This window comes from Halictus rubicundus, chromosome 9, assembly GCF_050948215.1.
Source record: "Halictus rubicundus isolate RS-2024b chromosome 9, iyHalRubi1_principal, whole genome shotgun sequence".
Lineage (NCBI taxonomy): Eukaryota > Metazoa > Arthropoda > Insecta > Hymenoptera > Halictidae > Halictus > Halictus rubicundus.
The window spans coordinates 9,786,317-9,803,117 of NC_135157.1; the positions used below are offsets into that span (position 1 = coordinate 9,786,317).

General features: G+C 42.5%; 1 protein-coding gene across 1 annotated transcript in view; it reads left to right on the forward strand.

Annotated features, from left to right (window-relative positions):
- Window positions 1-16,801, forward strand: part of Pdk1 (Phosphoinositide-dependent kinase 1) — a 744,020-nt gene that overhangs the window by 466,315 nt on the left and 260,904 nt on the right. Inside the window, exon 4 of the mRNA XM_076793522.1 lies at window positions 14,619-14,669. Coding sequence (XP_076649637.1) covers window positions 14,619-14,669 — 51 coding nt within the window. The remainder of the gene's footprint in view (window positions 1-14,618; window positions 14,670-16,801) is intronic.

Genomic DNA, 16,801 nt, shown 5'->3' on the forward strand with positions numbered 1-16,801 from the left:
GGAACACTGACCGGGAAATTCTCCCGTGTAACGGGAGCGTGGAACGCCGGCAGGCCTCCTCTTCAGGGGAAGACGTAGCATCCTTCCGTCGTTACTCCTTGCTCGGCAATTACCGTGTAATTTCATGTATCGAACGCACAGATATATGTAGTTGATCCGGACGCGGACCTCTGATTCGGATCTAGACGACCACAAGAAATTCCGTCGCGGCGCCTGCCGTGACCGAACCGCGGCCGAGTCGACGCGTTCGACGAGATTCGGGTTGTCGATTGTCGAAAACGAAAATGGCTGCGTTTAGAATCAAGCTTCTTAGAGGTAGGTGTACTATCTCTTTAAACAGGTAGAGAAAGTTCTCCTAATTTCAATTCCCGAAAACTTTTGTAGCATTTATTCAACACTGAAACCATAGCGCCTACAATTCAGTGCTGAACTAATGAACAATAAATCGTATTGTAGATATGTGAAAGTGATCCTAGGCAGTAGGTACTCTATTTGAAAATTTGAATATTAGAAAATTTGAGTATTTGGAGACTTGGGAATTTAAATATTTGAATATCCCCATATTTATAAGATATTTAAATTTGAATATTCGAAAATTTGAATATTTGGAGATATGGGAATTTAAAAATTTGAATATTAGGATATTTAAAAGATTTTTAAATTTGAATATTAGGATATGTAACACATTTCTAATTTGAGAATTTAAAGTTTGAATATTTGAAAATTTGGAGATTTGGGAGTTTTAAAATTTGAATATTTGGAGATTTGGTTATTTATAAATTTGAATATTTGGAGATTTGGTTATTTATAAATTTGAATATTTAGAGATTTGGGAATTAAAAAATTTGAATATCAGTATATTTAAAAGATTTTTAAATTTGAATATTTGGAGATTTGGTTATTTATAAATTTGAATATTTGGAGATTTGGGAATTTTTAAAATTTGAATATTTGGAGATTTGGTTATTTATAAATTTGAATATTTGGAGATTTGGGAATTAAAAAATTTGAATATCAGTATATTTAAAAGATTTTTAAATTTGAATATTCGGATATGTAAAAAATTTCTAATTTAAGAATTAAAGTTTGAATATTTGGAAATTTGATGAAGATCTGCAGTCTAACGATGTCACGAGCCAGACGGCGTTGTTATAACCTGGGTCCCGATTTGTATGTTTGTCGGTTGGGAAATCAGCCAGCTAGGTGGTTAATTATTGAAATCCATTGACGCCCGTCGCCGGTGCGTCACAATCCTCCTCCCCCACGTGGTGACACTGACGCGTCCCCCCGGGAGCGTCAACACAAAAATTATTTTGATCGTCGGCGACACGCAGGCCTGGACGTCAGTTGTTATTAATTGAATTCGTGAATTAAATTCTGCCATCAATATTCATACGATCCGCGCGCGTCAGTCGGTCAATTGACGTTCGATTGAAGAAAGAAGCTTCTGGTCGGTTCTTTCCTTCGAGAAAAATATAGTCTCATTGTTTACAAGACTTTTCGGTCTTCCGCCGTGTGCAGACGTCAGGTGATGACGTTTGTTTTCTTACGTTCGTGTCGACGAAAACAATGTACATACTTTGACGAGCTCTCCGACACTTGCGCATTAGTGGCACGAAAACACTGAATAATTCCACTGCCTTAGGATTTCTTAAACATTTCAGCGAGTATGCAAATATCAATTATCTCGGAATTAGTACTCCTTAGAAGTTAACAACATGTTGTAGACTTAGATCTTGGCAGATTGACATTAGGTTCTTGATTAGATTGCTTTTCACTCAGCAAAATTACTATTATAGAAGATAGTATTTTAAACTATTGACTCTCTTCTTTTTTTTTAAGTCTTTAAAAATATCACTAGAATTTTTCTAATAGAAAACAAAATATAGATTCAATGAATGTGGTATTAGGTGAGTTTAAATGGCTGTAAACTAGGTACGAAGATTAGGTTTCTGAATACAATATTAAACATTTCCTTTACCAGAGCTACTACCTCGGAAAATAATATTTCATTTATTGTAGTTTCCCCGAAAATCTGTAAAATAAACTAGCAAAATTTTGTGAACATAAAGAGAATATAAAGATTACCATTGAATTAACGCAATATTAGGTTAGGTTAACGCCTATTAGGTTAGCTTCGTTGTGTGTAATACAGCGGATTTGCAGCCAATTTTCGTTTCTCAGAAACAAATGGAGCGACTACAATTTATTCCACGCTGCATTAACATGCACCCAGCGAAGTGATCTCGCTATCCTAGACCCTCTATCGCTAATATTGGGATTGCAATGCGGATGTAGGGCGCATATGTTGCCTACTGTCGGACCTTGGTCCCGTTCCACCCTCTGCCATCGTCACTGTGACCATGCTTCAGCCTTCGCAGTAATTCTTTCTTGCGTCGAACCGGAGCAATATCAAACGTCTGTAACATTCGAATTAGGTCGTCCCAGAGGATATCGCTGTGATCGAAACGCAGCTTTGGAGGATTGTCAAGGAATCAGGTCGCCGAAGGATTTCCTCCTCGCTAAATGGATGCACGGTATCCTTGACTTAAAAAGACGAGCTCCCTCTTGTGTTCAAACAGGATCGTCACAAAGCTCGGCTCGGCTGCCTCCAACAATTGATTTTCTTCCTCTTTCTCACCGTAGCCGGAACGTGTTCTTTACGTTATATTTTTCTACAATTTAGGGGATGATTCTCCACCACAATACAGTAGGTGGAATTTTGTCTTCATTCATGAATTATTAAAAATCAAGATACACAGACGATTTTTATGCGATAATTTTCCAATAAGAAAATTTAAGGGGTGATTCTTTAAGACAACGTAGGACGCGAATGGAGTGTAGGAAAAATTGAAATTTTCATTTCGTTTACAAATTATTAATCAGTTAACAATTAAGATTTCCCATGCTAAAAATCAAAGTCAGTTGATTAATATTTCCGATGGTTGGCATAAATAGAAGCTTCGACAGTTCGGCGATCTATATAACCGAACGTAGCCCATAAATCCCCAAATAATAAAACAAGCACAATTTCGGGGAACATGATCGCGCAGAGTGCAATGAACGTATAAAACGATCCTGTGCAGAACTCGGATCAAGCGAGAGAGAGAGAGAGAGAGAGAGAGCCGGGTCGCCTAACGAACTGTTTGTGCTCGTCGGCCGATCAAAACACTTTAATCTCCCGTTTCACAGGTTTTGCGTTCGAGGGTCGAGCGAAGTGTGCCGTTGATCGTCGAACAATAGATCTTATCGGCTCGATCCGCCACGTCACTTTCCGTGACGATCGTGACCGGCGATATCTCGCGGCGATAGCACGGTTTGTTGTTCCACTAGCCGATGCGTTATCGTTCGCGGGCCCCGGACCGTGGCCGGCCACCGCGAAATTAATTTCTCGAACAATTTCTCGCGATAATTGCCGCGTTGGAATGTTAATACCAGCCGGCCGTTCGATAATATTAACTTCGATCCGCGGATCCGTGTACGAGCGCGAACCGCGCCAGCTATGCATTGGGATGCACTTGAAACAATGCAGTCGCACACCCGATTATGAACTTTGCTGAATCAACTCCGAAAACTTTCACTATCGCGCCGCAATCACGAGTTATCGATTAGGTAATGCGATTTTCGTTTGGTGAATCGGGTCGTTGATTTAATGCTGGACCACTGACGACAAAACAATCTTTTTCTGATTGTTCGTTTCACTACTATTGAAATTATAGAAATGCTTTTATAAGAAATAATTATACTTTTTTATTCAAGCACGTATAATAACAATTGCGCAAAGTTTATATAAATGAAGAAGCGTGAATGCGAGTTGATTTCTAATGTAGAAAATTTGATTAAAATTTTTTATCTTGCATCTGTATGTATTAAGCTTCTCAATAAAAGTACACTTACATCAGATATTTTCGAAAATAATTTTTAATACTGTTCCGAGGAATAAATAAAAGAAAGTCGAAATGGAATGCCAGAAAAATCCATCAGGCGTCTCCTTGCTCTAATTCCTGGGAAGCTCGCCTGCAATTTGTAATAACCTTTAGCGGAGTACTCGAGGCAACGCATTCCAAGCAATGACAAGGTGACTGAAACAAAAATGAATATTGATATTCACCGCGGATACAAGCGCCATTGCGAAACAATTCCCGTACGATAATTCGCCGGCGAACAAGGCGCTTTACAAGGAAAAGTGAAACTTTGGTCGAAAGAGACCGTTCGCCTTCGGCAAACGAATCATGAATTCCGTCGTTATCTGTTCGACGAAATCTTCGATGCTCAATTTCACAGGCTATTTACAGAACGATACCGAAGAATATCGTCAGAGAAGGACGGAGAACGAGAGGGATAGAGTCGAGAAAAGAATTTGGAAATATTTCTGTCCGCGGAATTGCAAATGCTTGAATTATACAAAACAAGCCGCTCGATAATTCGCCGCTTATTTATGGACGTAATTACGCGTCACTTTTTCCTGTGCGATAATCGAGCACTAATTTACGATGATTTTCGAGAGAGAAAAAAACCGCCTGGTTGCCAGTCGGAACGGCTGTAAATCCGCCGGGGCCGGAATTTGTAACGCTTCTGGGCTTCCTCGGGCCATTGTGGCCCGATCTTTTTGTTTCGGCAACAATGCCCGAATGACGCAACAATAACTGCGCATTTATCATCGGCATCTTGCTTCGGAATAATTACGTATTTCATTAGCCACTGCGTGGACGCAAAAAACGCTCCCAGTTCAATTAAATCCGCAATTAAACGGGACGTTTTGCTGCTGCAACCTATTCTAATTACGAAACTTACAAATTTTTCCCAAATTTAGAAATTCCATCCAATCTATAAGACATTTCATACATTTTTAGCATATTATTAAATACAACTTTTGTGACATGGATATTTTGTTCCAAAGAAATAAATAAGTCGCTTCATGCGAGACCTAACAGAAAAAACGAGGTCAGGTTCCAAGTCTTTTAAGTTGATTTTAAATTATCATCTCTCCCGAAAGAACGGAGCTCATTTTTCATCGAAAAATCAAATCAATACTTTTATTTTTATACAGGCTTCCCCAATTTATCGACTTTTTGACAACCTCGCCCAATTAAGATAAAATTTTTGGTCCACCAAATTCGACGACCAAAGAAAATTGCTTTAATTACATTATACATGATGTATAATGCATTCGTATAATATATACAATGTATACATTGACGTATAATACATTATTAAAGGGTCAGTCAAACTAAATTTAATGAACCTGATACTTCTGTATAATGAGAAGACCGCGGATTTTGTGCGTTTATGTGAACAATTACCGCAAAAAATATGATACCGTTATATTTTCTTCGACTTACTAAAATCACGAGAGAAGAAACGAATGAATTTTTATTCGATTTTGTTGCAATTGTTTACGAAAATGTTTTCCTCTTGCATAAAACCCCTAACGACAAGTTTCACGAACCGCTGTGTATAATCCCGATTCATTAGCGATCTGTTAAAAACAAACACTTTAGCTACAGCACGTAAATATAAAATGTAAACACTTTGTCGGTTGTAAACACTTCATTTATCGCCAGACGTTCAATTAAAAAGTAAAATTAATGAACCTTGGATGTCCAGTGGTATTTCGAAAGTCGGAGAGGAATTTCCATGAGGAAACATTCCAAGATTCTGAATCACGGCGCGAGATTGAACAGGTGTAACAGCTGGGATTTTATAATTCGGTTTGTGACAAATCGGCCAGTCATCGAGCATGTAGCAGGGGGATCCGAGATTCGTCGGCGATTAGGCCACTCTGTCGAGCGCGGCGTGACCGTTGAATGGCTGAGTTTCTAGTGATAATTGCGTTGTTACCGCCGAAATGTATCGTGTCAGCGTGGTCTACACAGCCTACACGATCGTGGATCGATCTTCACGATGTCCGAAGAAAGGGCGACTGACGCAGATCTAACGATTATTTCGGAACCATAGATCATCCGGCTACGAAACCGGTTCCCGGTCGTCGTTGATTCACCGACGACCACCGTTCCTCGATCAATGAGTTCCAGGATACCGTAAATCCCTGCTCCCCGGACAAATCGTCCTCGTTCCGGCCTGATCTCTTGCCCGGTTACTTCTGATGCAAATTGGACAGTCATTTGCATCCACTAATTAAACAACTCTGGAATCGGCGCGCAACTTACATATGCTGGGGATTATTTCGCTTGGATACAGCTGCGCGGAAGAAACCTGAAACATACAGCGGTGGTTGCGCGATTTGAAATAATTTATTCTTTTAGCTTTTTACCCGGCTAACATGTGCAAATGGCTGTTAATCGTTCTGTTAGGCTACACAACTTTTCTCAATTGCTGCTTGCATCAGTTTCGATATTTTCTCATTAATTTTTACACAAACTTGTGACGCTCACATACGACCGACGTGCCAGTCGACGTGTTAAAATTGAGAACTCCGTCACAATAATATTCTAAGCTAGTTTAATACAATTAAAAGAAAAATCAGAGTCAGAGAACATCAGCTTTTAGAGAGAAGGCTGTGTCCACTGCGTGCAATTTTTCCAACAGCAAATGAATTTATGAAAGTATGATTTCCCGCAAAGCACCATGGTGGGAGCTTGAAGAAGCGGTGGATCCCGACACTTGCAGGACAGCTAATTCAGCGTCGAGGTCCATGAAGCACGGGGTCGGTTCGCCAAAGTGAAACCAGGCGGGACACGTGCTCGCGAATTTTATTAATGGCCCGTGGAAGGAGCGAGGAGGTGGTAGAGGGGGCAAAAAGCGAAGTTTCCTCGACGTCGACGTCGACATCGGCGCCGGTGGTAGGACAGCCGCCCCGGTGAGCTCGAAATATTTTTCGGGACGCGCGCGCGACTGGCGTCGGGTACGCGCAACAGGTGCACAGCCCGTTCTCCTCGGCCGCCATTAAAGTGTTTACACGGGAGACAAGAACTTTGAACCGTCCGGTTTAATCTCTTAAGCGCTTCCCGGACACCGGGACACACCGGGACCGGGCCCGGAGGGGAGCACACCGGAGAGTGTCCGGAGGAGGCCAATTGTCGGCGAATATTTATGAATTACGTCAGCCGTTGGCTCGAACAATGCGCGCGACGCGGGTTACAACGACCCTGAGTTCACGACCTCGTCAAGGCCCGGCGGTCTGTGGAAATTCTCGCGGGGGCCGTGGTTTCGTTCAGCAATTTAATATATACGCATTCCATAATTTTTTTAGATTTTCTAAATAACTGGAACAGTCAAAAAATTAATCGTGAACATAAACGACCGTGGAGAATAAAACCAGTTACCTCCCCCAAAAAATTGGCAGAACTGTAAGAAATGAATGTGTACCATTTCTTGTTGCCATTTATGTTTCTGTAAAAAAGTCACCGGAAGGCGCGACTTTCTACGAGACACAGAGGAGAGACAATTTCCATGTCCATCTTGAATATTTCCCTTATTTGTAACAATATTTTTTATATGTGCAACAGTACCTGGGATCTGGTGTTCGATGTCTTTCCACTTGAATATGGCGATTGAATTCCATCCCCGATTGCAGGATTTATGGCGTTATCGCCGGGCATAAAGAGGCCCCAAATGAACCGCAGACTTATTAACCCATAAACGATTTGTCGAATTGCCCCATTACCGAGTGTCCAATAAAAAAATTTAATTTGGATGTTCCGAGTGGTGGAGTGGGCATTAATGGGAGCTAAAAAAATATATGGTTAGGGGTCTCTTTAACGACACGCGTTCGTCTCCGAGGCGACTTTTAATCGATCTGCCGTCCGCGAGAGTAATTGCCGAGAGGATTTACTCGCTTTTGACGGTTATGGGAGCCGAGGAGAGAGAAAATGTTCTCCGGCGATAAACCCGAAAAATTTATCTGCCGCTCAGATAGGACATCCGTGTCGCAGGAGGAACATTGAAAAATATTTAAACGACAGTCGCGGTGCGAGATAACGATAATACCGAATGGCGGGCTATTCGTACAGTTAAATATTTTCAGGCCCGCAGCTATCGGCCAAATATTTTGGGCACGCAAAAATGCTCGGGGAGTCGGTGTTTACAACGGTATCGGCGGTCGAAAAATATTCCAAAAATAACGTGGATGCGCCAGTAGTGAAAGCCTAAGCTCGAACTCGTCTCGGAATTGACTACCGGAGTGACTAAATTTAGTAAATTTATGCAAATTTATAAATCGATAAAAATACCGTTTCTTATATGGCTTGTGTTTTTCGTTAATTCAGGTTAATTCGAAGCTGTATTAAGTGCTATGAAATTATATACAGGGTGTTTCACCTAACTCGAGCATGTTTTTTATAATAGAAAGAAATTTCAGAGGAAAACATTAGTTGGTTCAGGAGGGCAAATATTATATATACATAGGCAAACAAATTCATTCAAGGTTATATTTTTTCAGATTTCAAGGTTATCGAAGTTTTTTAAAATCGAATGATATATTTTTATTATCGCTATATGATAACCGAGGTCGAGACGGATCCACAGACCTGTAATATTCCCTATATTCCTGTGACATTTTTTCTATTATAAAAAGCAAACGAGATATATTAGATGCTCGAGTTAGGTGAAACAGCCTGTATAGTAGTAATTGGTATAGCGAATAGTTTTCAGTGTTAGAATACTGGATGACTTTCATATTATAAATACACTGTGACGTAAGCAGAGCAATGTAATGTGTATACAACAACGCTAACACTTTGATCTCGTGCAAGAAATTTTGAAATATTCCCCAGAGTGAGTACAGTGCTGGGACACCGATCCAAGAAGGGTTAAGCATGTAAAAAAGGTGACTTATACTGATTCCGACCCGCTAAATCCCGCAGCGCGATGTTTTTTTTTCTTCCCGGGGCACGAAGAAGTCGATCGAGAGCAGGCCGGTGCTTCGAGGGCTGGTTATCGATCACGCGACACGTGTCAGTCTAGACAGATTGACACGGTAACCTATCGGTTAGCCAATAATAGTGAAACCTTAGCGGGGGCCGCGGCCTGTAGCGCACACCTCAGCTATGCTAAGTCTCGTGAGTCCCCGGCGATCGGCCAAGCCGACTCCGAATTTCCGGCAATAACGGGGAAGCCGTACGGCTACACAACACAACATTGGCTTGAGCGAGGCTGTGAAAAGAGGGACACCGGGCTCCCCGTTTCGCTGTCTTGCATGATTTGACGAACGAGCACGGCGATGTTGTTGTGTTGATGGGGTGTGGCTATTCAAGGGATCAGGGGATCGGCCGTGCGATCGGGAGGCGCAATTTAAGGTGCATGAGTTGATCCGAGGGTTCCCGTGATCGATGCGATCTCTCACTCTTCTGTGGACTCGTGCGACGAGGATTTAAGCACTTCGGGGCTTCTGGCATGTACACGTTTAATTTCAGTTTCGTGTATTGCTTAATCGATCTAGACCTAACGAAATTCACCATCTGCTCAAGTTTTATATTAATGATTTAGCTTGGCACCCAGTCTTAGGTGTATGTAATAACAGGAATGTAGTTCATTGTGCTGGAGCTCGACGAAGAGTGTGTAGAAATACAGTCTTTAACCCTTTGACGTATAAAGACGTCTCATGTGTCGTAACGATTTAAACTATTGTAAGGGAAGGATTTCGACATCCATAGGGTTATTGCAACACAGGGAACTTTCTACTTGAATAGTTTCTATCTGATAGCCGAGTGGATCGATGTTTCCAATTATTTTTTTTTTTTTCCGTTGTTACGGTTCGGCTTCCACGCATGCTTCGTAATTAGATGATGTGTGCGGATGACGTTCCAGTGAGAAATGTATGACCGATTGCGTGTCTTCGTTATGCAACGCGTTTAATCGCCTTTGGATTAAACGCGCTGAGACGAAGGAAAATTTATGGGGACTTTGGACGATCCGTTTAAGAATTCCGTCGCTGTTGGAGTCGTTCCTTGAAGATGTCAAGCTGGACTGATTGTTTGGAAAATGAGCTAAAATACTGTGGAAAATTTCTACACGCTTTCTCGATAAATATTAAAAAATTGGCACGCTAACTCGCACTACTGTCGACGTTCAGTAACGTAGCCATTGGGCGCAAAGAACCGCAAGTGAATCCGGTTCAATAGGGTTAACCCTTAGCACTCGAATGGCGACTGTAAAGCGCCACTAAAAATTGCTGTATCATCATTCAAAATATTTTTTATAATATCAGATTTGTTTGCATTTAATGAATTGCTAAAGATTTCAGTATTGTACGAGTAAATTGCACCATTTTCGTATGAATAACACGCAGAAAAATATACAGAAGGGAAATATTCTAGGTCGGAAGAAATGTTTCGTTTTGGAGTTAAAATAGGACGAGACAATGAGCTAAAATATTGTAAAAAATTCCTACGCTGTTCGCAGATAAATCTTGAAAAATTGTCTCCCCAAAATATCGTTTCTTTTTTTAATCGATGTGTACAGTCGAGGTCTAGTGGCGTATCCGTCGGGGACCGGAAGTGACTCCTTCCGAACAGGGTTAATAACAGCGTCCAGAGAGAGAGAGAGAGAGAGAGCGCGCGGCAGGCTTCGTCGAAATAAAGATCGAGGCCCATGGATCAGGATAATCGTATGAAGCCGTCTGGCTGCTCGGAGGCCGCCGGAGACGTGATGGATGAAAGGTGTTCCAGTTATGTGGATTCCGTTGCGCGGGATGATGAATGAACCGCAGCAGCCGCGGGCGGTCGAATTTGAACGTGCAGCCACGGAGCAAAGAGAACGCGCGCCGAGCTGCGCCGCGCCGAGCCGCGCTTGCCCGCCGAGACAACGACCGCAGTGATTTCCGCAGATGGCCAAAGCGAGAGAGACAGAAACGCCGAAGACAGGCAGAGAGGAACGGAGAGAGAGAGCGTCTTCGATTCGCGTTTGCCGCAGCCGCGGCTTGCACTTCCCATTATTCGGATCGACGATCCTCTCGAATGCTCTATCCTTGACACGATCGTGTTTCCTTTGTCACGTTCCTCGCCCTCCTCCTTCCCCCGGAAATGAACGTTACAGGTTGCATCTCGCTCCCCTTTTTTCTCATAAATATCTGTGAAAAGCGATTTTTAACGAGGCTGCATTTTTAACACCTCCGCTCGATGATTTTATCGACTAAGCTTCGGAAAAGTTGTTCTAGACTTTTTTTTATTGCAATTGTGAAGTTACTGTTACGGAATATTCGTTGAATATATTCATTCACTTGTGCATTTATTGCAACGAAAGTCGCATCGAGTACCAGCAAGTGTACCCTCGCGATTCGTATAAGTAGACGGGCGGATCTTTATGCAAAATGAAAATTGTCCGCATCAATTACAAGAAACGGGAGTCACATGAAAATTGATTTCTTCTCTTAATAATTTTAATGGGTTATACATAATGTATCAGCGATATTGAACTCGTCCGATGTTTCTTCTATTTTGTATTTTACTTACTTATTTATTCTACGAATGCATAAAATCTTCTACTTATTAGAAATTCGAAGTGATTCGTTTCAATTGACTTCTTTAACCCTACTTCTAATTACTTTTTTAACCTTCCTGTGATTTGTTGATCCTCACAAAGTTTAGCAGCTGCCATCTACCTTTTCTTTAAACATATTTGTTAAAATGACAAACCTGTACAAAATTCCGGTTTTTATCGATCTCCCCTGAAAATATTGACTTTACATAAAGTAATTAAACTTCCATCCACCACACCTTCAAAAATGAACCTCACATAAAGTCCAACACGGTGGTACAAAAAACAGCATTCAATCTCAATGTAATTAAACTTTAATCTACTGGACCTTAAAAAAATTTGCCTAAAGTCCCACAATGCAGTATTGAAAATAGTATTCGACGCACCATCCAACAGCATAGCTAAGTGGAAAGTTTGATTTACTCCTGCCGAGAAAATCAGGAAAACTTGGATCCGTAAAAATTGCAGGCAAATATCCTCGGTTTGTTAGTGTCGCCGATACTTCGCAAAGAATTTATAATCGCCGTAATGAATTGCTTCGCCGGTTGCCAATGAATTTCCAATCGTTGCATTGGTGAAAAGCAGCACGGGACCCTAATGGATCGGCGTAGTAGAACTTTCTTCCGGTACAAGTTCAGCAATTACATTGTTGAGGAAAACATTATTGAAGACCGGTAGAACACCGCCGAAGTAGACGTCGGCGCCCGGGATGTTTTCTTTCGCTTGTACCGGAGAGGTATTCGATAAGGTTGATTTATTGTTTCCATCGTTTCGCAGAAAGCTTGCCGGAGCTCCTCGACGAAAATTAATCCGACTGCTCCCATCCGGCAGAACTCCGGGTTGCAATTTATTACGTTATACTATTCGAATCGCGATTTCTGACCGGCCCCCGATTAAAGAGCACGTCTCTCGGCTGATTCGCCGGTCTCTTCCACCCACGTTACTTGCGCGCGACGAAAAAGGTAAAACAATAAAAATAATAAGAACGTTCGAACGATAGGGATCTTCGCGCCGCCGCCGTTTGTCAGCCGACAAATTGCAACAACAACGAAGAGGCACGCTTTCACCTCGCCCGCGTTTATAAATTACTATATAAACGTCTATTTTCTCCTTCGCGGGACGGAGAATCGAGCCAATGATCAGATAAATCCCTCGGCAACAATTAATTCCCGGCTGCAATCGGATCTACCGCAACATCGAACGATCGTTTCTCTCCGACGATTATTTGCATAAGAGAAACGGTCCGCGAAACACAAAGCTCCGCTAGAAATTGGCACACACTATAGTACCTGCGACGCAACAATACGCTTCTTAACATGTCAAAAGCCACGTCAGGTGACACTCATTTTTTCAGAGGTTCACAAATTCATTTTTGTTGTGACGCATTCGAATTTTATTGGCTGATCAATTCGTTCGTGGTAAACCGAATTTTATTTGGATTTTTAGATAAAATTGGAAACAGAGACTAAATAAATCAATTTAAGAGTACCAATACGTTATTTTATATTTACTGATATTCATTAAATCTCACCACCACAGTTATTTTTAATTCTTCAGGGTGCAACCAGGGGTAATATTTCTCCCGGTGAATATTTTCTCGCAAAATTTTTTCCTTTCATCGCGGAGAAGATTTTTGCTCCTCAGAGATCGTTCCCAGCAGCAGACCCGAATCTCCAAGACACCATTGCTTCCTCAGTTTACGCGGCCCGTCGAGCGAGCAATTTTTTCCGAGAAGCTATCCGCTATACTGATCCGCCTGACGAACAGCTAAACATCTCCCGCTGATGCGGAATGAATTTTTAGACGGACTTTCATTTTCGGCTGCTGCGCGTTGCGTCTCGAGACGAACGCGGATCTAACAAGAAAAAGTTCGCCGTTTCTGCGAAGCAATCGCCCCGCGAAAACGAACGGTGGAAAGTTCCGCCGAACGATCTGCACCCAATAAAGGGAAAAATGAATTCCAATATCACGGAAAAAAACGGAGATTTTCTAAATATCTCTTTCTAAACATTCTGCTAATTCATCGACAACTAATTCTTCCGTCTACATGCATTTTCAGCCGTGAAAGTCGGCTCTAATCCCCATCTGTTTCTCGACGGTTAATCATAGAGGCGTCTCCGATTATTCATAGTCGGAGAGCTAATAGAAAATTGTAAATCAATAGCGTTTTACTGAAATTATCAACGTTGTTTCGGTTAAGGAGGTGCTTAAGGTGTTGGCTGTCCATTATTTAACTTCGGGTTGGTGCTTGTTGGGGAAACTGTATTGATAATGGATTGTTGTGGTTATATATGATCGCAAATGGGCAGATGTAGTTGGACAACTAACATTTATAGAAAATTTAAGTTTGTTTGTTGTTGCACTGTGGACCTGCGTGCGGTTATGAAACAGAGGGAAGCATACTTTGAAGAAAGTTGATGATATTTCTACTGGGTACTCACCGTAAATATAATGTTTTATATAATTGTCATTTTTATAGTGCACATAGTATAAAGACAACTGAAATTCAAATAAAATTGAAGACTGTATGTTATTGGTGGACATGAACATGACTTGCACAAACGTTAATGATATTTATACTATGTTTCCTCTATAAATATAATAATAGTTCAGTCCGTGAAATAAATGTATCATCTGGCGTTTATAAAATCAGAAAAATTGAAAATTTTGCACGAAGTGCAAAGTTTTGATGAAGTCATCCTTTCTAGCAAATCGATGCGTAAATTTGCGAATTTGTGTAAGTGCCCACCAACTAAAAATAATTATTGCGCGCCTCGAAGGCAGTACTTGTGATCGTGGACGACGTATTCGTCGAGTTGCGCAAAATTCGTGAAAAGTGTGGCGGTTAAATGAAATCCTAGACTTCCCCGAAACACCGTAAATTCGTTTATTGCAAGCAGAGTTACGTCTTATTATCTGCCCACATGTCTGCACCGAAAATACATCCCCGTGGATTTGCGTCTCGGATTTCGTCCCTCGATCGAGACGCAGTGCGTCGTTTATTCCTGGTTTGCAATTATCGGAGACATAAAACTGCATGTTTAGAATTTCCATAGACCGTTCGTTCGATGCTGTCAGTGTCGATAAAGTTTTAGCGAGATCCGAACGCCAATTGTTAGATGAAAAAATTCTGTATCTGCTCGGGATCAGTTTCATTTCTGATTTCCTTTGTTCTATTTCAGGAGCCCGATGCAGACAGTGAATCCGCCAGCGAAAACGATTGCCCCATGACGGTAAGTAGCAAGATTATTCGATTAGACCCCGCACCGAATGTCAGTGCCAATTTAATATCTGACGAGATCAAAGATGAGTTTTAGCATCGTTTCCCACCTTAAACGATCTTCAGGCTAGACTGATTAATCACGAAATGCGTCTTGTATGACTGCAAAAATATATAAAATTAGGTTTAAATAATTTACAGTGTCAAAAATGTTTCAAGAAAAAGAGACAAACATATGCGTCAACGTTTGTGAACCTCGAAAAATTCTTGACATTTAAACTGTTGTAGTTTCGTAAACAAAAATCCTAGGACAATAAACCCAGACTTATTTCGAAGCTTGGGACCTCTACTTTCATAGTACACCAATCATTTTCGTCCAAGAAACATTTGCATGATATGGGAGGTAGAAAAATAGATACACGTTCTATCCGAAAAATGCGACAATTGGAATGGTTTGTCAAAGCAATGTAAAAATTGATATATTGCTATACGACTCTTCTAAAACAAATTATGACAGCCTCGATACATCACAAGACCGTGTTAATAAAAATGCACTTTAAAATGCTACTTCTTCCTCCGTCCAATAAAAACAGATGCGAATGAGCAGAGCCTTCCAAAAATAAGGAATGATGATTGAAAATCAGCAGAACTGGGATTAATTGAACCCCGCGCAGCTCGCGGGGAGGTTAAAAAGAAACACAAGATAAAAAATCCAATTAACTTTGAAGAACCGCGAAGTGGCGCACGGGAGATCTGAAATTCGGCAGGCAGGCTAATATTTTCGTCTGGCAACGGTGCGGCTAGGTTGCTCGGGAGGGGTGAGCTTCCAACGAGGAGCGAACCCGATGCAGGCTCGCCGACGCAAAATGGAAAAGACAAAGGATGTCTTGAAACGAGGCGAAGACGGTCACGTTCTCCCGAGACCGGGGCCATTCTTATTTACGCCGCCCCGACGGACGGCGTCGATCTTGAGAAACGCGGCTGCTAGAAAAACGCGAAATGAGCGTACGTGCCGTGGAAGAGGACGAATCTCTCGGCGATTCGCCGCGAGGAAAGGAATATCGTCTTTTCTCGTGGTCGCGTAGACAGCAGCCTCGCCTCGGTTCCGACCGCCTTCCTCTTCGATACTGCGACCCTGACACGTCGCTCCCGCGAAATCTGCGAAGTTATTACATTTTTATCGAGTTGCCGAGCTGATGGCTCGCGTCCCGCTCGTTCCGCCGCGCCGGAAGCGCGGGAAATTGCCCCAGCTGAAACGTGTCCAAGCGTTTGTTTCCTTATACCCTATTCTCGTTCGCCATCCGGGAAAACTCGTTTCTGGCCGCGGCTTCAGCCTAATCGCTGAGACCTTGTACCGAATACTTCTCCGACAGATTTCGATTCTCTATTTACCCGGAACAATTTTAATTAAAAAATACCGAACGTACACACATCCGCTGCACGCTATACTCTCTTGGCACACCAGATTCCGAGCCGCATAAAGTCCCCACATTCCTCCGTCTTCGCTGCGCAAAACCGCGAAGCAACGCACAGGAACTTCTGATTCTTCGCTATCCCGTGCGTGAAGGGTTACTCTCGAAGATCAATCCAGCAGACCGGCAAGGTCACGGTAAGGTCGCGCACGAGTACAGGAGACAAAAGACGATCTTGTACCTATTCAACGTCGACGCGCGAGGCGAATTCAATTTACGCCCGGAGGGGCGGGGGTGGGGGACAAAAATGTTTCGGGGACGGGGGTTGGATGCGACAAATAGCGTCCCCGTCGAAGAAAGCTCCCGCCTCTCCCGATACAAGTGTCTGCGTCTCGCATAAAGACGCTCTTCTTCCCCCCTCCCTCCCTCCCTCTCGTCTTCCATATAACCCCGTTGTTGCTTCATCCGACAAAAGGCATTGTTCTCGCGAGGCGGCGCAACCGAATAATTGCCTTATCGACGGCGGCGCAACTTTCCTGAATTGCGTGTACTTGTTGCACCGGGGGGACCGGCTCCCTTTACGCTGGATGCACAACCCCTCCCCTCTCCTCCGCCCCTCTCCCCGTCACCATTCCCCCGCGCCTGTTTTCGCGTCTGAGCTCGCGTTGAACTTCTCTTTCAAACGCGTGGAACCACGCCGGGACACGGGGACAAGATACGTTTCTCGTATTTC